The sequence below is a fragment of the Platichthys flesus genome, chromosome 2, assembly GCF_949316205.1.
Source record: "Platichthys flesus chromosome 2, fPlaFle2.1, whole genome shotgun sequence".
Classification (NCBI taxonomy): Eukaryota; Metazoa; Chordata; class Actinopteri; order Pleuronectiformes; family Pleuronectidae; genus Platichthys; species Platichthys flesus.
The window spans coordinates 19,198,380-19,223,483 of record NC_084946.1 but is presented as its reverse complement, the minus strand read 5'-3'; the positions used below and the strand labels follow the sequence as shown (position 1 = coordinate 19,223,483).

Below are 25,104 nucleotides of genomic sequence, written 5' to 3'. Positions count from 1 at the left end.
ATACAGATATCAGAGAATGATCTAATGAGCAGTGCTCAGATGAACTAAAGTGTTTAGTTTCTCTCATGACTTGAGAAACTCTTACATCCCTTAATATAAATTAAACCAATATAAAGCATTAACGTTTCAATTCAAACAGAACATATAAACATGAATATTTTAAACAGCATTGGAAGGTAGTTTTAAACAGGTTTTTCTTGATATTGTTGCCAAGAGCATTAATCCCTGATGAATGTTAACAAATCATAACATTATGATATATCACAGCTAAAACAATGTTAAACCAAAGTTATTGTAACAAGACCCAAGCAACGAGCCATGAGAAAGACCCTGCTTGTCATTCAGTCTGAGCAGACACTTTGACTGGTTGTTTGCCTGATAATTTGCCTTAGAAAACATATTATTTGGTGCAGAAATGGTGGTTAGAAGTAATTAGCATTAAATACTTTAAGCTGTTGAAGAGGTTGGGGTGATACAGTGATTCAGTGGTTGACACGAAGTTCCAGGATTGATCACTGGTGATTTTCTGTGTGGTATTCTAATGTTTCCCAGACTAAAAACATGAAAAATCATGTTTTTTCACCGCTTGATCAGGACAGAAAATCTTCCTTGTTGTGATTTATTACATTATCTGGATGGTTCCCTGCCTCATTCTGAGTGTAGTGCATGTTTTCATACCTTCCGAGTGTTGTGGGTTTCTAATGAGCACTCAAATGGCTTCATCCCACATTTCAAGGGCCGTCGATAGACCTGAAGATCCAACATTGTTCAAACAGTATTAATAAATGTGAATGGTAGATGGTCTGTATTTATTCAGAGCTTTTACAATCTTGATGACCAGTTAAGGCGCTGTACAATACAGTTTTTGCCATTCACCCATTTACACACCCATTTATATAGTGCATCTATGTGCAGCACTTTCTCTATGAGAAGGGACAATTTTGGGGTTCAGTATCTTTCACAAGGACACTTCGGCGAGCGGAATGGAGAGGACTCGGATCATAGGTAGTATTTTTATGTTCCTCTCCAAATGTCTTGTTACCTTACATGTATGAGCTTTAATTGGCTCCATTTTGAAAATAAGCAGGAGGGGATAAAGAGATCATTGAAGTCTTCAGATGCTTTTTACTGTTGCAAAGAAGGTTATGTTTTCACCCTTGTCTGTTTGTTGGTTAGGTTGTGAGCAAAATAACACAAAAACAACTGAATGGATTTCCACGAAACCTGGTGGTAGGATGCAGTCTGGGTCAGGGAAGAAACCATTCAGATTTGGATCAGGGGGAGGATCTGGGATTTATTTTCCCTTTCTTTAACTTTTTTCAACATTTTCACTGTTTTACAACGGAGTAATTCATGGACTATGAGGGGGAATTTAAGTGGAGTGTTGGGCATTGGCAGAAGTATGAGAGCCATTCGAGTTTGAATAATACATTTCCATTTACAATTTTCCAATTTCAAATTGTACAAAAAAACAGAAGAAACACAGGGTTTAAAAATGATTACATGTTTATAAAAGTTTCACCACGGATACAGATAATCTGTCAGTCTTTAGGAACCTACTATAGCCCTTCATGTAAATATATTTCTTGATTGTATGTGATCTATATAATGGATGATATATATTGTTCTAAAAACCATTTTCCTGTAGAGAGTGGTTGACTTCTTGATGATGGATTTATGCTTTTAGCAACGCACACTTTTGTGCTAAAACCGTTCACTTTAGAATCTCCCAAATAAGCCAAACAAAGGTCTCTATCCAATGTAAGACAGTTGATATGGCATTTTGGGAAACAAAACTGTTTGGAGGAGTGTGATGAGAAGGCCGATACCATTGTGGCTGTTGGTTAGCTAAGCTCAACAAAAAGACTGAGTGTTACAAGTGTTACATGTATCTGCTTGTATCTGCTTGAGAAAGAGAGGACGATCTATTGCATTGTAGAGAAAAAAGGACAATCAAACACCTGAAATCTTAAACTTAAAACCATAAATGGACAATAAAAACTCTGAAACAAAACAAAAGGAAGCGCGAGGACCTAAAAAATAAACTCGTGAATTATCTGAAATTCTTTTTTAATTTAACTTACAGAGGTGGTGAGAGGTGTTTGTAAGTTCACCACGTAAGAGCAAGCTCAGTGTTTAGAAGACATTAGCGGCATCTTCCACATAATTCAATTAAATTCTACGTTTAAAGCAGACTCCTCTTTCTCTTTTTTTTTTCCAAGTAAAATATCTGGTCATCTGAGCGTCTCTAACTGAACTGTCACAGACGATTAGAGGAGGAACAACTCGTCTTGGTATCCCAAAGAGCATGGGGTCCTCACGGGAGACTTATCCACAACTAGAATCAATGTCATCGTTCAGATAATCACGCATTGCTGATTCACCATGTAAGATGCATTTTGTTTGCTCCCTAACTGTGTAAAGCCTCTATTCATTTTCAGATGTTTACGCGGAAAAAACGTGGTCAGCTCAATAATGACGCTTTCCCATTAAAGATCTCAGCCCTGGCTCGCTGAGGAGAACGGGTTTTGTGTCGCTTTATTTGTCTGGTCGCTGAGATTACTTCTGTGACAAACCATACTGTCAAAATTTTCAAATCTTTTTGAACTAATACGCTTATAATCTTGTTATTCTTTGCAATGACAGACGAGTTTGAGTGTTTGGATAGGGTGCATGCATTTTGTCAATTGGATTGGTTTTACATACCGTATACCATTCAGTGCCCTTCATCCTGGTGATTAAAGCAGTGTTTTATTTGTTTCCCATGTTTTCCCATGAGAATAGAGCGTTAATTTGCAAAAACATCACGACTACAGTGCTGTATTAGTGGTTTACAATTAGATGGACGATGTGACAGAAGAAGTTGTGAAGAATGAAGTAGTAGCCTTGATGTTTTCCTTTACTGAGAGCATTTTTTCCCACCGATTGATCGAATACCTGAATCTTTATATATGCTCTCTGTATGTGATGTATGTGATTTATGTATATATGTCAGTGATGTGTTAAGTGTACAAGCTACTGGATGATCTGAATTTCCCTCGGGATTAATAAAGTATCCATCTATCTATCTATCTATCTATCTATCTATCTATCTATCTATCTATCTATCTATCTATCTATCTATCTATCTATCTATCTATCTATCTATCTATCTATCTATCTATCTATCTATCTATCTATCTATCCATCCATCTATCTATCTATCTATCTATCTATCTATCTATCTAATCAACGTGAGTAAACAGACATATTTTGCGAATATTCTTAGGTAACGTGTCTTTTATCAGTTGTTTCATCAGTCATAGCCTTATATGTGAAGAGTCATGGAGGGACAGTGGGATATTTTCAGAATTTACAAACAAGGGCCTGTCTCTTTTGTATGTCTCCAGTGACCTCTTCTCACAGAGAAACCATGTGTTTGTCACACACACATGCACACACACACACACACACACACACACAAACACACACACACACACACACACACACACACACACACACACACACTTAAGGGAGAGAGATAGAGAGAGAGAAAGAGAAAAACAAGCTTTACCCAACAGGAGTGTGAAATCACCATGTTCCAAGACTGTAGGAAAGGATAGGGGAGTGGAGATGGAGGGGGGGGGGGGGGGGGGGGTGTTAAGCAGTGACCCCTGAATTCATTCAGAAGAGCCAGTGTCTCATCTCCTCTGGGGTCACCGGTGGAAATGGATATTTGAAACTGTGCGTGTGCTAATGTAAGATACATGATACACGTCGCATAGAAAATACACACACAACAATGTGAGGGATTGAACGACCACAGAGGGACTCACACTGAGCAGTAGATCGTAACATTAATCATAATTATAAATCAGTTTCTGTAGCATCTTCATTTCCGCCCCATTACTTTCATTAACAAAAGAAAGCGTTGCCGTATGAACAGTAGGTAAATGTGAGCACATTCACACGTTCATGCATTTTAGGCATTTAGCCACATTCGTAGCTAATGTACTTATCCACAGAGCCATTCACTGAGAGTTAAGTGAAATAGTTTTACATTATTTCAGTATTCCCAATGTATATACCTGATACATCTACTGCGCTACTCCTGGGTAATATCATAGGTTATTGTATATTTATTGTACATTTTACCTCACTAAATTGGATTTACAGATGTATGGAGGACTAGTTTAAGATTTGACTAACAACATATACCGTGAGATCTTTATAATGTATGATCTCAGCATGATATAAATACAACTACAGCAAATGGTACAAACAGTACTAAAGATTAGCACCATTTCAACCAGTTCAAATATAAATTGCTGCGCTCATGTAAATGTACATTAGTAATACTAATACAGTGGTATAATATAGTGGCCGCAGTACAAGATGTACATGTATATATATATAATGTATAAAGATCCTCTAATTCTGAGAAAATCAACAAAAACACTGATAAGGGCGTAATTCTGTATGATGACATATCTGTGCTTGCAGAGCGTTTGCAGTATGTTATATTCCAACAGAATATGTAATTTAAAAGAAAACATAAATATTTCTAGTTTTACATTTTTTTGTCTTTGTATATATATATATATTAATGGAAGCTGCATGTTTTATAAAATAACCATGTTCTGTTTTCCTGTGTTGATGGGCCAGCCGAGAATGTCCAGTTAATTCTCCCATTTATCTTGACAGGCAGGTATCGTTTTCCCTCGCCTGCAGAGGGGCCTGTGACCAAAACCCTGGAAGACAAATAAATATACGTTTATGGGAGCATTAACTTGCGTGTGGTAATTTTCATCTTTAGATTTATGTCAATTCTGTCCAGCACCAAGTGTTTATCAAGTTGAACGTGTTAGCGTCAGCTAAATGAAATGTAACATAATGTAATTTGTATACTTTCCAATAGTTCAAATGTTTGGCAAGACACCGAAAACAGGGTTAGGGTGAGTTAGGATCTCAGTTCTACTACCACCTCTGACCAAAAGTGATGATACATACTGAAGACATACTAAAATCAGAATTAGAAATAAAATCAGAATCAAAATGACAATCAGAATTAGAGTCAAATAGGAAATAAAATCAGAATTTAAAATTTGAATTAAAATCTGAATCTGAATCTGAATTTACATTTTTATCATATTCACAATCAGAATTAAAATCTTGCAAACAGGTGTACACATACTAGGAAATTGCTGTAGCATGTTTATCTAAGAAAAATGTATAAAATGTCAAACTATAAAGACAGAATATTATAAACACAAGACACTAGAAAAATGTAATTTTGCTATCTTATTTAAAGGAACTTTTTTAAAGAACATTTCGGGATTCTTAACTAATTATTTCATATTTACTCAACGTGTTATTTTTTGATTTGGACTCCTCCACGTTAACGTCGCAAGCAGCGGCACAACACTGCCATCTAGCGACTCAGAGACGCCTCGGCAGCGTTTACGTCACTTCCGCCTTCAAAAGATGGCCGCCCCCTGACAAATGTCACACTACTGCTCGTGTGGAAAACAAATAGTGAAGAACATCTGTCACCTGAACTGTTCAGAGCTCTAAGACAGAAGCGACAGCCGCGGGAGGATTTGACTTTATGTCCTTCAACGTCCTCTGAGGTATCTAAGCGAATTTGACGTGGCGCACAAACAGATGCTACAGCTAGCCGCTAGCATCGCACTGAGCTGCACTGTGAACGTTGAGTGACATTGTTGTGAGGTTTACAGGCTTTGACCTCAGTGCACGTGTGTTATACTGCGTGACAGTGTATATAAAGTGTATATAAAGTTATATAGTGGAAGGCAAGCCGCTGTAAAAGTGTGTTTTGTGTGTTACAGGAGAACCCAGTGAACACGATGGTCCATTTATGTGAGTATGCATTGTCAACACGCACACCCTGACATCTTACGTTATTCTGTTGGGTGTCAGCAAAGACTGGAGGGTGGCTCAACGCAATAAAAATGTTCATATTAGGCAACCCTAGAGAGGGAGAGCCCAGGCACACCCAACACAGCACATCACATACCTTATCTTTACTGTTATGTTCCACGCAAGTGTCTGCGTTTCAAATTAAACGTTTATTGTAACGTGGAAGGTTGAGCAACAAATAAAAGAACTCAAGGATAACAGCTCGGGCTGGGAAATAGAAACCTATGTTTAGTTTGATGCTGGATTAATCGTTTATTAATAAGAGACGTTCTGATACTATTTTTACTTTACTTTTTCTTTATAACAAAGTTCCTCTGATTCTCTGAGAAATCAATGAAAATGTTCAAACACACCAACATTTAATGAAGGTAATCCCTCCAGTAGGGTTTGTGTTAACCCTCTAACAAACAAACAACTCAAGACCAGAACAACCTACTTGGCGATGGTGGTAATACTAAGCTACATAGAGTATTTCCACAGCTGTCTACTCTGTATGGCGGTGACTACATCTAGGAATACTTAGCAATTACTTTATTTAAATAGCTTAATTTGAATTGCATAAAGTACATGTCGCTGTTTTACTTGTGCGACTTTCCAGAATGAATATTGGCAAATTACTGACATTTTAGAAAGCTCTTGCTTACGCCAGAGTAGCGAAGATCATTTCTTCTTCGGCTCCTTCTAAAAACATTAATAGTCAGTGGCATCACAGCGCAACTGCTGTAATGACTGGCATGGAAGAAGGGAGATCTGGGGAAAGAAGATTACAGTTTAACCTTGGTGAAACCAAAAAACGCGGTATCAGATCAGTACTTTGATTCTTGTACTTGCGTGACCTGAGCTGGCAATTTCAGCATTGTATTGGCACTTTGACTTTGGTGCTGGTATCAGAACGTCTATATTTATGACTTTCTGATTAGGATCACACTACTGATAGAATATACAATAGCTTGTTGTAGAATACAGTCAAGTAGATTTATTTGATTATAAGATTTCAACATATATTTAGATTTGAAAAAAATGCCCATCACAAATTCAAATACATCCACTTAAGCTTTTCAAATGTCTTGTTTTCTGCTGGCCAACAGTCCAAAACAGATAAGAAAGTAAAATCAAACCTTAATTTGTATATAAATATACATCGAATTCACAATGTATAAGGTACACGACAATAAAATAAAATTTTAGAAAGCTCTTGCTTACGCCAGAGTAACGAAGATAATTTCTTCTTCGGCTCCTTCTAAAAACATTAATAGTCAGTGGCATCACGGCGCAACTGCTGTAATGACTGGCATGGAAGAAGGGAGATCTGGGCAAAGAAGATTACAGTTTAACCTTGGTGAAACTAAAAAAACGCGGTATCAGATCAGTACTTTGATTCTTGTACTTGCGTGACCTGAGCTGGCAATTTCAGCATTGTATCGGCACTTTGACTTTGGTGCTGGTATCAGAACGTCTATATTTATGACTTTCTGATTAGGATCACACTACTGAGAGAATATACAATACATTGTTCTTCTACACCAGGAAATACATTTTCATATCGAAACTAATATGGAGGAGCGTGAACATGACACAGATCTGGATAAATTCAACCAGCAAATTTAATATCTATTGTTGTCCAGAACTTTGCAAATTATGCTGCAGACTGGTTCCCACAACAGACTAAAAACATCACTAACCTATTATATGACCAAAGCAAGAATCATGTCAAACAGTATGGAGAATCTACAAATGAGCTACGGAATAAAAATGATATAAACATATTTATGGTGCACATTTCAAAATACAGCTAAATGTTCTTTACAAGTGAAAAATAATGGATTGAGTACAAACAATGGACAATGATTGAATGCATTTTGATGATCACACAGCATTGGACCATATAAATGTTACAGATGAGAAAAGACTAAAAACAAAATAAAACCAAACATTATAAAATGATTCAAACAGTTGGTAACACCAGTGCTAGATTATGAGTAAATAGATAAATAATAATATGAAGTTGAAGGTGAATTCAGACCCTAAGTCCTGAGAAAACAAACCATACATACATTTCTTAAGGGAGATTTTAAAGGGGATGAAAAGTACAAAAGAACTACAAACTCCAATTTTTCAAGAGGCTTTTATCCACAAAACCCCGCATGGCAATAATCACGTAGATGTAATGCTGCTGTCGCACAGTCATTATCATGATGTTCCGTCATTATATTGAGCAATTGTGTCTTTATCTAGATAAACCATAGTCCAATATGTTGCTCTTTCCATTTTTTTTTTTTTTATTGGGCACGCCCATGTTGTCATGATAACTGAGAAGCAAATAGTAACATTAGTCATTTATTTGAATCATAAATTCCTTTTGTTCACTCAGTATGAAAGTTAAAACAAATGATGTGGCTGTTCTCCCCTCTCCACCCCTTACACAGTAAGACAAAATGTCCATTTCCCCAAAATTCAGATTTCCACCCTGCACTGTAAAATGAGTTTAAGTCAAGTATCTGAGGAAACACATAGTTGAATTTATTTCTTCTTTCCTCTAAAATGCCTGATCCTGTCAATTTTCACATGGTCGTAACAAAAAAGTATCACTAGGGATATTTTGGTTATGTTTCACAAGGAAATTAAAGTATAAAATCGCAGCCTGTATTAAAAAGTGTTCCACAATATTACATTGAGTTAATGTTTTGCCAAACTTAGTTCACATTAATGACGGTGTGAGTTACATTTAGTACAGGCAGGTGTGGACTGCTTCCTCACATATATGACTTCCCAACTGCAAATAAACAATAAAACAAACATGATATTTTCTGTTAGCTTGTTGTAGAATACAGTCAAGTAGATTTATTTGATTATAAGATTTCAACATATATTTAGATTTGAAAAAAATGCCCATCACAAATCCAAATACATCCATTTAAGCTTTTCAAATGTCTTGTTTTCTGCTGGCCAACAGTCCAAAACAGAGATAAGAAAGTAAAATCAAACCTTAATTTGTAAATAAATATACATCGAATTCACAATGTATACGGTACACGACAATAAAATGAATGCAAAACTAGTTGCATGTTGTTTTTCAAGGATTTGTATAGCTTTAAACTCATTTTTTGTAATTTAATTTTGTCCTCCCTTTTATATCAATAAGGGAACAACTAAACATCACATAAGGACCACAGGCTACAGCCTCTGAAAATACAATTAGATTGAATGAACACCTCATTGTGGCTTCTAAAAACAGAATGTAATAAAAATAGGATTTTACACTAGCTAGTTGTGTGAAAGACACTGAGCAAAAGCAAGTATTGAACATTTTACCACTGCTCCACCTCGCACTCCTCTTCCCTTCAGCTCGTACAATTTTTATTGCGGTGTGTTTTCAGATAAATCTACAGCAGGGTTGAAAATGATTTGATCTCTGACTGGTGTACTAGGTTGTTTAAGGGTTACAAAATACTGCCCCTTTGATAATGCTTACTGTGCTTATCTCTCTCTGCAGCATCACTCCTCCTGAAGAAGTACCATGGGGGTTATGTTGTCATCCGATTGGCTCTTGCAGGCCACAAACAAGCCAACAGACCCTTTTACCGCATCGTAGCTGCGTACAATAAAAGGGCGAGAGACGGCAAGTACATTGAGCAGCTGGGTTCCTATGACCCCCTCCCTAACATCTACAACGAGAAACTTGTCAGCTTCAACTTCGACCGAATCAAGTACTGGATCGGCTGCGGCGCACACCCGACAAACCCTGTGTCCAAACTTCTAGGTGTGTATTTACAACATAAGCATTCTTTTAAGTTGAATCAACATTGCACAATATCATTGTCAGGTTGTGAAGGGAATTATGCGTGTCATATTGATATGTTTATTGAAGGAGGTCCATCCATAACTATTTGAGCACATACACCTTTTAGTTTGATGTATTATCTGCCACCATACACCATGAATCCTATCTATTGCCATTACTGTAGCCTCAGATTACATTTGCCTTTCACGGTTATGAAAGCATCTAATACATCACAGTTGTTTTTGTTAATTGACAAGTTGGTACAATAACGTGCCAAAAATTAAATATAATATGGATGGATAAAGGGAAAGAATCATCTTGTAGGGATAGTTCACCCGGAAATAAAAATTCAGTCATCATCTACTCACCACTATGCTGTTGGAGGGATGGATGAAGTGATTGAGTCCACAACACACTTGACGAGTATCAGGGGTAAACTTTGTTGCAGCAGGATCAAATACAATTGAAGTCAATGGTGAGCTATTCTTCAGATGTAACAAAACAGAAAAGAATATATCATTCCTCCATCCTGCTTGTTTGGTGTCACCCAAGTCTCCGCAAGACCCGACGTTCATATTTGATCGAAACAGCGGAATTAACATTGTGTTTTAAGGAAGTGGCTAAGCTAGCGGATCCTAGCATTTCCTGAATGCACCTCGTCAGAAGATATCAGTGGACATTTTGGCTTAAAACCCGTTGCAATGACGCCGTTTCTGCCCTGACATTAGTATTCGGGTAGAAACTGGGTCATTTACATACATTCTCAAATGTTTGGGTGAACTATCCCATAAAACGATGATCCATCAGCTCCTCGAGTCCGTTCAACATGTTCTTTCCCTACTCTCTTTCGGCAGGGTTGGCGGGATTCTTCCCTCTGCACCCCATGACGATCACAGAGGCAGAGCGTCTCAGAGCCCGAACAGAGCAGACTGTAGCCGGAGCAGAGGAGGGTCTTGAGGTGGGACAAGAGCAGGCTGAAGTGTGAGAACCAAAGCTGGGGACTCCGTTTGACTGCCAAGTCCAAAAGGAGGCCACAGGTCTTTTGGAAGAGAACGGATGCATTTGTTTCCTGACTTGTTGGCTGTACAGCTCATTGCAACCTCACATTTAGTCCTGATTGATTCAGTGGTCTCCATGTACAAACTTTTTCCATTACAACTGATGCTTCATTGAATTTATTTGTACTTACTATTTCATGTGACCTAATTAAAGTATTTGTTATCATTGAACTAGTTTGTAGTAAGGTTTCAGTTTTTTACATTATGCTCTGTGCAATCTTTAAGATCTATAACCACCAATATTTATTTTCTATTGAAAATGATGTGAACTTTGCATCCATCCCTCCCTCTTTTGTTGAATTACAGCAACGTCAGACTCGAACAAAAGAAACATAAGTGGGTGGGATGGTTGGTTGATTAGATTATCATCTATGGTTATAGTACATAATGCATTTTTGGATCAAAACCAACATTTCCACCCATAAACTGTACTGTGTGCTATGGAAACCTTTGTAAACTGGAAACGAATCACTCACTTAGGTCACTTAGGTCAGATGACATTGGGCAGTGTTGTGAGTCATCAGTTTTCTATTTTCCATTTTATTCTATTTCAAGCTCTTAACTGTGACCGCAAAAATCCACATAACTTCCGTTTGCATCGTAAAAAGATTTATTTTTATTAGATTGAGCTCAAAGAGATAATCGCATTGCTGTTGTCTTCATCATCAACGAGTCATATTGTAAAAAAAGTGGCAGCCAGCGACAGCCAAAGAGATATCACCATTTCAGCACCAGTAACACAGCAACCAAACTCAACTATGATAAATATTAAGATAAATGTTATATGGGTGACTTGTCTTACCTGTGAATTGGTCATTAGTAGGGTCATACTCCAAACCATAAGGGCTGTTTGCGTCATTCATCTGGTGATAAAGGGACTATTTTAAGATTAAGACGGTGTTGGGGGAGTAAGGTGCCTTGCTCAGGGGCACTAGACAGGGTAGGGAAACTCTGGGATTTTTGGACAGATCAATCCAGGTTCGTCTTTTGTTGTCTCTCCGTGGAGTCGAAACCGAGACAAACCAGAGACCTTCTCAGCCCATAGTCCAAGTTTCTGCTACTAGACTTCCGCCTCTCCCGAGGCAAAGGCACACCTGACAACACCCAGGGGTCCGCATCAAAGTCCAGTTCTGCTCTTGAAATGTCTTCATTTCCATGAAGATTGTGGAATCCCAAAGTATTTTAATAACAGCAGCAGGGCGTTGGTCTACAGCTCTACTCATTGTGGTTTCCAATACCTATGATCGTTTGTACATATCAGGAAAAATTGTAAATAATCATTTCTAATATGAAATCATTGCAATCCATAATATATTGAGCAGGAAATACCCAGATTGTTTGATGTGTAACAATGACTTTAGAAATGATTTAGCAATGAGCAAACAGAGGTCTGGAGGGTCAAACAACTTGTGCCCTCGAGATCGAGCACAATATTTGTGCCTACCCTCGTCACAGATCATTTATTGTTGGAGATATTGACACCACTTATTAACCTGGTTGGGGTTGTGTTTAACAATCTATTTATAGCATGCCTATTCAATTCAGTGGATATCAATCAACATGTTGCTCAGTATATAAATATTGGACTAAAATAATGTAACAACATGTGCCAACAATGTTTTTTGAATGTATCACTTGTGTTTTCCTTGAAACAGACCCACCTACCTCACACAATCACACCTTAGTCCTTGACCACTTCACTTTTACTGTGATCTGGACTGTAATAAACACACGCACTGGGTGTGCACGTACACTCAGGAAACTTTACGGTTCCTTGCAGTGCCGTATCAGAATAAGAGGTTTGCTTAGGGAGGGTAGTCCGTCTCAACCTCAGTTACCAGTTGATCATTGATGACACATGGGGTAGACTGAACTCCGATAGACAAATGTTTATACAACTGCCAGCAGGATCAAACTTAACTGCCAGTTCATTGACGATTATTAGGGGAGATCATTTGACATTTACGGCAAGACAGAGAATTACAGAAAAGTCTACATTTTTCTGCCTTCAGTGGAGGTATTCATGGATTGAGGAGCATTGCAGCAGTTGAAATACTTCGTCTTTGCATCTTTTGGATGAATACCTGAAAGACTTGGAATATGAAGACGTGGATTTATTTGGGATCCAGTAACTGGAGGAGGATTTTCAACATTTTCATAACTCTTGCTTTTGTGGTCATCATACTAATTTCAGTCAATGTGTTCTTTGTACAAAAAAGAGGTAAGTCTATGATTTCTATAATTCATATTGCATAAACGAGTGATAGAGAATTAACCCATTTGAATTAAGAATGATAATTTGCATGCAATCTTTAAATTGATATAATTTGGCAGTATATTTATAGCAATACAATTTGATATAATTAATTTTAATCCCAGTTTAAGTCTTCAATGATATACACACAGTGGATATAAAAAGTCTACACACCCCTGTTAAAATTCAAGGTTTTTGTGATGTAAACAAAAGAGACAAAGATAAATCCTGTCCTGACTTTTTCCACCTTGAATAACTTGAACAATTCAATTGAAAAACAAACTGAAATCTTTTAGGCAGAAGAATTAAAAATTCAAAACTTACAATAACCTGGCTGCATAAAAATGCACAACCTAATACTTTGTTGAAGCATTTATGGAGAGGCGGTGGTCTAGTGGCAGAAACTTGGACTATGGGCAGAGAAGGTCTCTGGTTCGTCTCTTGTTCGACTCAACGGACAGACAACAAAAAGACGAACCTGGATTGATCTGTCCAAAAATCCAAGAGTCTCCCTACCCTGTCTAGTGCCCCTGAGCAAGGCACCTTAATCCCCCAACATCTGGTCCCCGAGCAGCCGTACATGGCTGCTCACTGCTCTGTGTGTCCTGCACCAGATGGGTCAAAAGCAGAGATTAAATTTCCCTACCTGCATGAGTGTGCCTTTGCATGTCTGTGCATGTGTTTGGGACGAATAAATGTCTCTTAATTTTGATTTTATTACAGAACTCAGTCCTTTTGGGTAGGAGTCTATTAGCATGGCAAATCTTGACGTGGCAATATTTGCCCACTCTTCTTTGCATAAGGGCTCCAAACCTTTCAGATTGCGAGGGCATTTCCTGCGCGCAGCCCTCTTCACATCACCCCACAGATGTTCAATTGAATTCCGGTCTAAAACATCAATCTTCTTCTGGTGAAACCATGCTTTTGTTGATTTGGATGTATGCTTTGGGTCGTTGTCATGCTGATAAGTGAAATTCCTCTTTATCTTCAGCTTTCTAACGGAAGCCTTAAGGTTTTCTGCCAAAACTGACTGGTATTTTTTAACTGTTCATAATTCCCTCCATCTTAACTAAACCCCCCGCTCCAGCTGAAGTAAAACAGCCCCAAAGCATGATGCTGCCACCACTATGCTTCACTGTGGGTATGATGTTCTTTGGATGATGTGCAGTGTTGTTTTTGCGCCAAACATACCTTTTGGATTTATGGGCAAAAAGTTCAACCTTGGTTTCATCAGACCATAAAACATTTTCCCACATGCTTTTTGGAGACTTCATGTATGTTATTGCAAAATGTAGCCGGGCTTGGATATTTTTCTTGGTAAGAAAAGGACTCCGTCGTGCCACACTACGCATTAGCCCAAACATACAAAGAATACAGGAGATTGTTGTCACATGTAGTACACAGCTAGTACTTGCCATAAATTCCTGTAGCTCCTTTAATGTTGCTGTAGGCCTCTTGGAAGCTCCCTTACCATGTTTTCTTCTCGTCTTTTCATAAATTTTGAAGGGATGTCCAGTTCTTGGTAATGTCACCTTTGTGCCATATTTTCTTCATTGTGTTCCATGGTATATCTAATGTTGTGCAATAGTGCTTGAAAAGAGTTACCACAGAATGGTGTGCCTTTAGGCACTCAATAAATTTGGTTATCAAAATAAAATGTAAAACATTAATATTTAAAATATTAATATTAAATCATAACTTTAATTGGTTAAAGTTCTCGCGGGGCACCACCCTTCATAGAAGGGAAAAGATAGCCAATTTATTGATTAAGATCAGTCTCATTTAGATCTAGTTCAATTACAAATCTCAATATTTGACCATTAAAGATTATATAATGAACAATGAAGGTTATGGAGTTCTTAGCAGTGTAACGGTTGGCAAGATTCACTTATGCAATATTAATGACAGAACATTTGTGAAAGAAGAACATTTATTATTAACATAATAAAGTATAAAAACACAAGTTACTAAACAATCAAACTAACTAACTAGGAGGTGTGTGAGCGTGTGTGTGAATGTAAATTAGCATGCTTTAAAGAATGCTCCCTAAGATAAGAGCCCCCCCCCCTTCTTCTGAGGTTGCCTCACGGCACAGGGGGAAGGTTTAACTAGGTGAGATGCTATGCGTGTCTGTGTGGATGTTAATCAGATAATGATAGTCAGGGACAAAGCCTGTGGCGAGCCTAACTATTAACCTTCCTTTAACTTATGCCTACAACGTCAGAGCATATATCAAACTTATAAGCACACACCGATCAAATAAACAGTCTTGCTTAGCGTAGTATAATTATTAAGCCCAGATTATGTTACCAGTCCGAGGGAAAGAGGAAAAGAAGTTGCTGTTCAGTTTGCAGTTCTGTGACGTCTCCTGGCTTTGTGGTCGTAGATTTCTGCATTCGCGATTCTGTCGAGCCGTGTGCTAAGATGCTGGTTGAAGTTTTCCTGCAGGACATCGCGTCGCTACGAGGAGTTTGGTAGAGCTTGAAGGGCGAGGAGATTTCCTTGAAGGGCGTGGGCAGGGGAGCTGCACCTCTGACCTCCAGTTGTGGGTTGGATAGAGAAGGAAGCTGGATCAGCCAGGCCCCCCCCCCCCCCTGGGCGATGTAGGAGAAGAGAGGCTGGACAGCCTGCTGGCCTTCCAAGGATTGCAGAAAAAGAAAGATCTTGGGGAGACCTCTCCTTATATTGGCCCCGGTAACCTCACAGGTCTTGGACCAGAGTGACCAATAGGAGTTGACCCTGGTGGCTCTTGACACCTTTGTGTGATATTGCCCTGACCCCAGGACATGCAGCATCCTGTTACATCCTCTGGGAGACTGAGTTCCTTGACTTTCAAAGATCAATGGAACCTGTTGCATCTTGGGGGATTGAGTCCACTCCAGCACATGCGGCATGTTTGTTACAAGTTTGACTTAGAGGAGGCCTGTGGTTTGCACAAAAACCATGTCCCAACACTAATGACTTGGAAATGAATTTGGAACCCTTCTTCTGATTGAAACCTTTAAGCAATGAGATCCCTCTGATGCTTAGGAAGCTCTCTGCGGACCATGGCTTTTGTGCTAAAATGCAATTAAGATCAGCTGAACTTTACTTGGGATTAATCAGAGTCACTGTAAATGATGGCAAATGTGTACCGACTACTATTTAACATGAGTTTGAATGGGATTTGTTAATTCTGAATACAGCCACATCCCCTTTTATAAGAGGGTGTGCACACTTATGCAACCACATTATTTTATATTTATTTTTTTATTTTTCCCCCTAAAAGATTTTGGTTAGTTTTTTTCAATTGAATTGTTCTCGTTACAGGTCAAATTAATGGTTGAAAAAGTTCTTTCTACATTTATCTTGGTCCCATTTTTTTACATCACAAAAACTTGGCATTTTTAAACTGTAGACTTTTTATATCCACTGTACATACATAAAAAAAAAATGACTGCCCTTAATTCTTAACATGCATGGTACTCGTCGCACAATATTTCATGGTTAATTGTACTAAACATACGCATGTATTTTTCAAGCATGGTTAAAAAAATTTGACAATTACTGGTTGTTAATTTATTTTAAATTATGACATCTGAGGTAAAATTATCTGCACTTAGGGAAGCATATTTGACAAACCTTTGTAATCATTACAAATCATCACTTTTATTTCTCATAATCTACCTGATTCATATTATTTACATTTATAGTTGAATAACTTTCTTTATAACGAAAAGTTATTGCAGCTTTAGGGCGGCTGTGGCTGAGGGGTAGAGTGGTCGTCCTCCAACCTGAAGGTCGGCGGTTCGATCCCCAGTCTGAACAATCTGCATGCCGAAGTGTCCTTGGGCAAGATGCTGAACCCTGAATGGCCCCCCATAGAAAAACAAAGTGCTGGGATAGATGCACTGTATGAATGTGTGTGTGATTGGGTGAATGTGAAACTGTACTGTAAAGTGCTTTGAGTGGTCATCAAGACTAGAAAAGCGCTATATAAATACAAATCCACAAATCCATCCATTTAGGTTTTCAGCAGATAGAGTCATCTTAGTACTCGTCTGTATCTCATGATGGCATAAAGCTAAATTCCATTGAGGCAATAGAGTTTGCATAACAAGGGATTCAGTGATACTGACTGTAAATGGACTAGAAGTTCAAAACTATAAAAAATAAATGGTGTGCCATTGAACCATTACAGAAACTGGATGATAGATTTGTCATCTTGACATAAGTAAAATAACCAGTTGCACAGTGCTGAAGGAAATGCATTTCAATTTAGTGAACTTAGTTAATATTGAACTGAGTTTGGAATTCAACCAACACTTGGAGATAACAAAAATAACATTGTTATACATTGTAACATAAAACTATTTGGTTTTTAAGACAAATTGAAAAGAATGACATGACAATAGAATGTTTTGTGATGTGTTATCTTCCATGTGAAACTGAAAATGTGAAGCAAGTCGCTCTTAAGGGCACAACCCAATTGATGCATCTTGCACAAACATTGTTTCTACAGGAAATCAAAATGCAAAACAAGATCAACCTGAGAACCAGTGGAAGAGATCACAGACAGCACCCGACCCTCAGGGGAACAATCAATCAGGACTCAACATGAGAGAAGATGAACGGTCAAAGGATTTGGAAAATACTACAGCAACTCTGCAAAGTAATTCCCCATCATCAACTATATTTCCTTCATCCATGCAGACGTCAGCTGAATCCACCACAAGTGAATCTATGACGCCCACAACATCTACCACACTTACCAGTTCAATTCCAGTATCAGCTACCGAAACTATTGAAACTACAAAAACAACCCTGCAAAGTGCTTCTCCATCAACAACCATAAATACTTCATCCATGCAGACGTCAACTGAATCCACAACAAGTGAATCTATGACGCCCACAACATCTTCCACACCTGCCAGTTCATCACCAGCATCAACTTCTCAGAATACTGAAACTAGCAAGAGTACCCTGCAAAGTGCTTCTCCATCAACAACCATGATTACTTCATCCATGCAGACGTCAGCTGAATCAACAACAAGTGAATCCATGACGCCCACAACATCTACCACACCTGCCAGTTCATCACCAGCATCAACTTCCCAGAATACTGAAACTACCAAGAGTACCCTGCAAAGTGCTTCTCCATCAACAACCATGATTACTTCATCCATGCAGACGTCAGCTGAATCAACAACAAGTGAATCCAAGACGCCCACAACATCTACCACACCAACCAGTTCAATACCAGCATCAACTACCCAAACTATTGAAACTACAAAAACAACCCTGCAAAGTGCTTCCCCATCAACTACCAGAAATACTTCATCCATGCAGACATCAGCTGAATCCACAACAAGTGAATCTATGACGCCCACAACATCTACCACACCTGCCAGTTCATCACCAGCATCAACTTCCCAGAATACTGAAACTACCAAGAGTACCCTGCAAAGTGCTTCTCCATCAACAACCATGTTTACTTCATCCATGCAGACGTCAGCTGAATCAACAACAAGTGAATCCATGACGCCCACAACATCTACCACACCAACCAGTTCAATACCAGCATCAACTACCCAAACTATTGAAACTACAAAAACAACCCTCCAAAGTGCTTCTCCATCAACAACAATGTTTACTTCATCCATGCAGACGTCAGCTGAATCAACAACAAGTGAATCCATGACACCCACAACATCTACCACACCAACCAGTTCAATACCAGCATCAACTACCCAAACTATTGAAACTACAAAAACAACCCTCCAAAGTGCTTCTCCATCAACAACCATGTTTACTTCATCCATGCAGACGTCAGCTGAATCAACAACAAGTGAATCCATGACGCCCACAACATCTACCACACCTGCCAGTTCATCACCAGCATCAACTTCCCAGAATACTGAAACTACCAAGAGTACCCTGCAAAGTGCTTCTCCATCAACAACCATGTTTACTTCATCCATGCAGACGTCAGCTGAATCAACAACAAGTGAATCCATGACACCCACAACATCTACCACACCAACCAGTTCAATACCAGCATCAACTACCCAAACTATTGAAACTACAAAAACAACCCTCCAAAGTGCTTCTCCATCAACAACCATAAATACTTCATCCATGCAGTCGTCAGCTGAATCCACAACAACTGAATCCATGACGCCCACAACATCTACCACACCAACCAGTTCAATACCAGCATCAACTACCCAGACTATTGAAACTACAAATACAACCCTGCAAAGTGCTTCTCCATCAACAACCATAAATACTTCATCCATGCAGACATCAGTTGAATCCACAACAAGTGAATCCATGACGCCCACAACATCTACCACACCAACCAGTTCAATACTAGCATCGACTACACAGAATACTGAAACTACCAAGAGTACCCTGCAAAGTGTTTCTCCTTCAACAACCATGTTTACTTCATCCATGCAGACGTCAGCTGAATCAACAACAAGTGAATCCATGACGCCCACATCTACCACACCAACCAGTTCAATACCAGCATCAACTACCCAGACTATTGAAACTACAAAAACAACCCTGCAAAGTGCTTCCCCATCAACTACCATAAATACTTCATCCATGAAGACATCAGTTGAATCCACAACAAGTGAATCCATGACGCCCACAACATCTACCACACCAACCAGTTCAATACCAGCATCAACTACCCAGACTATTGAAACTACAAAAACAACCCTGCAAAGTGCTTCTCCATCAACAACAATAAATACTTCATCCATGCAGACATCAGTTGAATCCACAACAAGTGAATCCATGACGCCCACAACATCTACCACACCAACCAGTTCAATACCAGCATCAACTACACAGAATACTGAAACTACCAAGAGTACCCTGCAAAGTGTTTCTCCATCAACAAACATGTTTACTTCATCCATGCAGACGTCAGCTGAATCAACAACAAGTGAATCCATGACGCCCACAACATCTACCACACCAACCAGTTCAATACCAGCATCAACTACCCAAACTATTGAAACTACAAAAACAACCCTGCAAAGTGCTTCCCCATCAACAACCATCAATACTTCATCCATGCAGACGTCAGCTGAATCAACAACAAGCGAATCCATGACGCCAACAACGTCTAACACACCAACCAGTTCAATACCAGCATCAACTACCCAGACTATTGAAACTACAAAAACAACCCTGCAAAGTGCTTCTCCATCAACAACCATAAATACTTCATCCATGCAGACGTCAGTTGAATCCACAACAAGTGAATCCATGACGCCCACAACATCTACCACACCAACCAGTTCAATTCCAGCATCAACTACCCAGACTATTGAAACTACAAAAACAACCCTGCAAAGTGCTTCCCCATCAACTACCATAAATACTTCATCCATGCAGACGTCAGCTGAATCCACAACAAGTGAATCCTTGAAACCAACAACTTCCTTCACAGCTACCAGTTCAATACCAGTATCAACCACCCATACTAATGAAACCCTGAAAACAACCCTGCAAAGTGCTTCCCCATCAACAACCATATTGACTTCATCAATGCAGACATCAGCTGAATCCACAACAAGTGAATCCATGACGCCCACAACATCTACCACACCTACCAGTTCAATACCAGCATCAACTACCCAAACTATTAAAACTACAAAAACAACCCTGCAAAGTGCTTCTCCATCAACAACCATAAATACTTCATCCATGCATACATCAGTTGAATCCACAACAAGTGAATCTATGACGCCCACAACATCTACCACACCAACCAGTTCAAAACCATCATCAACTACCCAGAATACTGAAACTACAAAGAGTACCCTGCAAAGTGCTTCCCCATCAACTACCATAAAAACTTCATCCATGCAGACTTCGGCTGAGTCAACAACAAGTGAATCTATGACGCCCACAACGTCTACCACACTTACCAGTTCAATTCCAGTATCAACAACTCAAACTATTGAAACTACAAAAACAACCTTGCAAAGTGCTTCCCAATCAACTACCATAAATACTTCATCCATGCAGACGTCAGCTGAATCCACAACAAGTGAATCCATGACGCCCACAACATCTACCACACAAACCAGTTCAATACCAGCATCAACTACCCAGACTATTGAAACTACAAAAACAACCCTGCAAAGTGCTTCTCCATCAACAACCATGTTTACTTCATCCATGCAGACGTCACCTAAATCAACAACAAGTGAATCCATGATGCCCACAACATCTACCATACCAACCAGTTCAATACCAGCATCAACTACCCAGACTATTGAAACTACAAAAACAACCCTGCAAAGTGCTTCCCCATCAACTACCATAAATACTTCATCCATGCAGACGTCAGCTGAATACACAACAAGTGAATCTATGACGCCCACAACATCTACCACACCAACCAGTTCATCACCAGCATCAACTACCCAGAATACTGAAACTACCAAGAGTACCCTGCAAAGTGCTTCTCCATCAACAACCATGTTTACTTCATCCATGCAGACGTCAGCTGAATCAACAACAAGTGAATCCATGACACCCACAACATCTACCACACCAACCAGTGCAATACCAGCATCAACTACCCAAACTATTGAAACTACAAAAACAACCCTCCAAAGTGCTTCCCCATCAACTACCATAAATACTTCATCCATGCAGACGTCAGCTGAATCCACAACAAGTGAATCCATGACGCCCACAACATCTACCACACCAACCAGTTCAATACCAGCATCAACTACCCAGACTATTGAAACTACAAAAACAACCCTGCAAAGTGCTTCTCCATCAACAACCATAAATACTTCATCCATGCAGACGTCAGTTGAATCCACAACAAGTGAATCTATGACGCCCACAACATCTACCACACCTGCCAGTTCATCACCAGCATCAACTACCCAGAATACTGAAACTACCAAGAGTACCCTGCAAAGTGCTTCTCCATCAACAACCATGTTTACTTCATCCATGCAGACGTCAGCTGAATCAACAACAAGTGAATCCATGACACCCACAACATCTACCACACCAACCAGTTCAATACCAGCATCAACTACCCAAACTATTGAAACTACAAAAACAACCCTCCAAAGTGCTTCCCCATCAACTACCATAAATACTTCATCCATGCAGACGTCAGCTGAATCCACAACAAGTGAATCGATGACGCCCACAACATCTACCACAGCAACCAGTTCAATACCAGCATCAACTACCCAGAATACTGAAACTACCAAGAGTACCCTGCAAAGTGCTTCTCCATCAACAACCATGTTTACTTCATCCATGCAGACGTCAGCTGAATCAACAACAAGTGAATCCATGACACCCACAACATCTACCACACCAACCAGTTCAATACCAGCATCAACTACCCAAACTATTGAAACTACAAAAACAACCCTCCAAAGTGCTTCCCCGTCAACTACCATAAATACTTCATCCATGCAGACGTCAGCTGAATCCACAACAAGTGAATCCATGACGCCCACAACATCTACCACACCAACCAGTTCAATACCAGCATCAACTACCCAGACTATTGAAACTACAAAAACAACCCTGCAAAGTGCTTCTCCATCAACAACCATGTTTACTTCATCCATGCAGACGTCAGCTGAATCAACAACAAGTGAATCCATGACGCCCACAACATCTACCACACCAACCAGTTCAATACCAGCATCAACTACCCAGACTATTGAAACTACAAAAACAACCCTGCAAAGTGCTTCTCCATCAACTACCATAAATACTTCATCCATGCAGACGTCAGCTGAATCCACAACAAGTGAATCTATGACACCCACAACATCTACCACACCTGCCAGTTCATCACCAGCATCAACTACCCAGAATACTGAAACTACCAAGAGCACCTTGCAAAGTGCTTCTCCATCAACAACCATGTTTACTTCATCCATGCAGACGTCAGCTGAATCAACAACAAGTGAATCCATGATGCCCACAACATCTACCACACCAACCAGTTCAATACCAGCATCAACTACCCAAACTATTGAAACTACAAAAACAACCCTGCAAAGTGCTTCCCCATCAACTACCATAAATACTTCATCCATGCAGACGTCAGCTGAATCAACAACAAGCGAATCCATGACGCCCACAACATCTACCACACCAACCAGTTCATCACCAGCATCAACTACCCAGAATACTGAAACTACCAAGAGTACCCTGCAAAGTGCTTCTCCATCTACAACCATAAAAACTTCATCCATGCAGACGTCAGCTGAATCAACAACAAGTGAATCCATGACGCCCACAACATCTACCACACCTGCCAGTTCATCACCAGCATCAACTACCCAGAATACTGAAACTACAAAGAGTACCCTGCAAAGTGCTTCTCCATCAACAACCATGTTTACTTCATCCATGCAGACGTCAGCTGAATCAACAACAAGTGAATCCATGACACCCACAACATCTACCACACCAACCAGTTCAATACCAGCATCAACTACCCAAACTATTGAAACTACAAAAACAACCCTGCAAAGTGCTTCCCCATCAACTACCATAAATACTTCATCCAAGCAGACGTCAGCTGAATCCACAACAAGTGAATCTATGACACCCACAACATCTACCACACCTGCAAGTTCATCACCAGCATCAACTACCCAGAATACAGAAACTACAAAGAGTACCCTGCAAAGTGCTTCCCCATCAACTACCATAAATACTTCATCCATGCAGACGTCAGCTGAATCCACAACAAGTGAATCCATGACGCCCACAACATCTACCACACCAACCAGTTCAATACCAGCATCAACTACCCAAACTATTGAAACTACAAAAACAACCCTGCAAAGTGCTTCCCCATCAACTACCATAAATACTTCATCCATGCAGACGTCAGCTGAATCCACAACAAGTGAATCTATGACACCCACAACATCTACCACACCTGCCAGTTCATCACCAGCATCAACTACCCAGAATACTGAAACTACCAAGAGTACCCTCCAAAGTGCTTCTCCATCTACAACCATAAATACTTCATCCATGCAGACGTCACCTGAATCCACAACAAGTGAATCCATGACGCCCACAACATCTACCACACCAACCAGTTCAATACCAGCATCAACTACCCAGACTATTGAAACTACAAAAACAACCCTGCAAAGTGCTTCCCCATCAACTACCATAAATACTTCATCCATGCATACTTCGGCTGAGTCAACAACAAGTGAATCTATGATGCCCACAACGTCTACCACACTTACCAGTTCAATTCCAGTATCAACAACTCAAACTATTGAAACTACAAAAACAACTCTGCAAAGTGCTTCCCCATCAACTACCATAAATACTTCATCCATGCAGACGTCAGCTGAATACACAACAAGTGAATCCACGACACCCACAACATCTACCACACCTGCCAGTTCATCACCAGCATCATCTACCCAGAATACTGAAACTACCAAGAGTACCCTGCAAAGTGCTTCTCCATCAACAACCATGTTTACTTCATCCATGCAGACGTCAGCTGAATCAACAACAAGTGAATCCATGATGCCCACAACATCTACCACACCAACCAGTTCAATACCAGCATCAACTACCCAAACTATTGAAACTACAAAAACAACCCTGCAAAGTGCTTCCCCATCAACTACCATAAATACTTCATCCATGCAGACGTCAGCTGAATCAACAACAAGCGAATCCATGACGCCCACAACATCTACCACACCAACCAGTTCATCACCAGCATCAACTACCCAGAATGCTGAAACTACCAAGAGTACCCTGCAAAGTGCTTCTCCATCTACAACCATAAATACTTCATCCATGCAGACGTCAGCTGAATCAACAACAAGTGAATCTATGACACCCACAACATCTACCACACCTGCCAGTTCATCACCAGCATCAACTACCCAGAATACTGAAACTACCAAGAGCACCTTGCAAAGTGCTTCTCCATCAACAACCATGTTTACTTCATCCATGCAGACGTCAGCTGAATCAACAACAAGTGAATCCATGATGCCCACAACATCTACCACACCAACCAGTTCAATACCAGCATCAACTACCCAAAC

The 25,104-nt window shown here is 39.6% G+C and overlaps 2 protein-coding genes across 2 annotated transcripts in view; both read left to right on the top strand.

The window, feature by feature from the left end:
• The first annotated feature begins 5,435 nt into the window (after positions 1-5,435).
• Positions 5,436-10,929, top strand: mrps16 (mitochondrial ribosomal protein S16). The gene is made up of 4 exons (XM_062404705.1): positions 5,436-5,609; positions 5,829-5,859; positions 9,413-9,679; positions 10,555-10,929. Exons 2-4 carry the CDS (start codon positions 5,847-5,849, stop codon positions 10,683-10,685), a joined length of 411 nt encoding a protein of 136 aa, XP_062260689.1. The 5' UTR covers positions 5,436-5,609; positions 5,829-5,846; the 3' UTR covers positions 10,686-10,929.
• Positions 10,930-18,364: 7,435 nt separating this feature from the next.
• LOC133961750 (uncharacterized) overlaps positions 18,365-25,104 on the top strand; it is a gene marked incomplete at both ends in the record, with an annotated part of 40,110 nt that continues 33,370 nt past the window's right edge. The window contains 2 exons of the mRNA XM_062397080.1: positions 18,365-18,412; positions 20,225-20,272. Of these exons, the coding sequence (XP_062253064.1) occupies positions 18,365-18,412; positions 20,225-20,272 (96 nt within the window). The remainder of the gene's footprint in view (positions 18,413-20,224; positions 20,273-25,104) is intronic.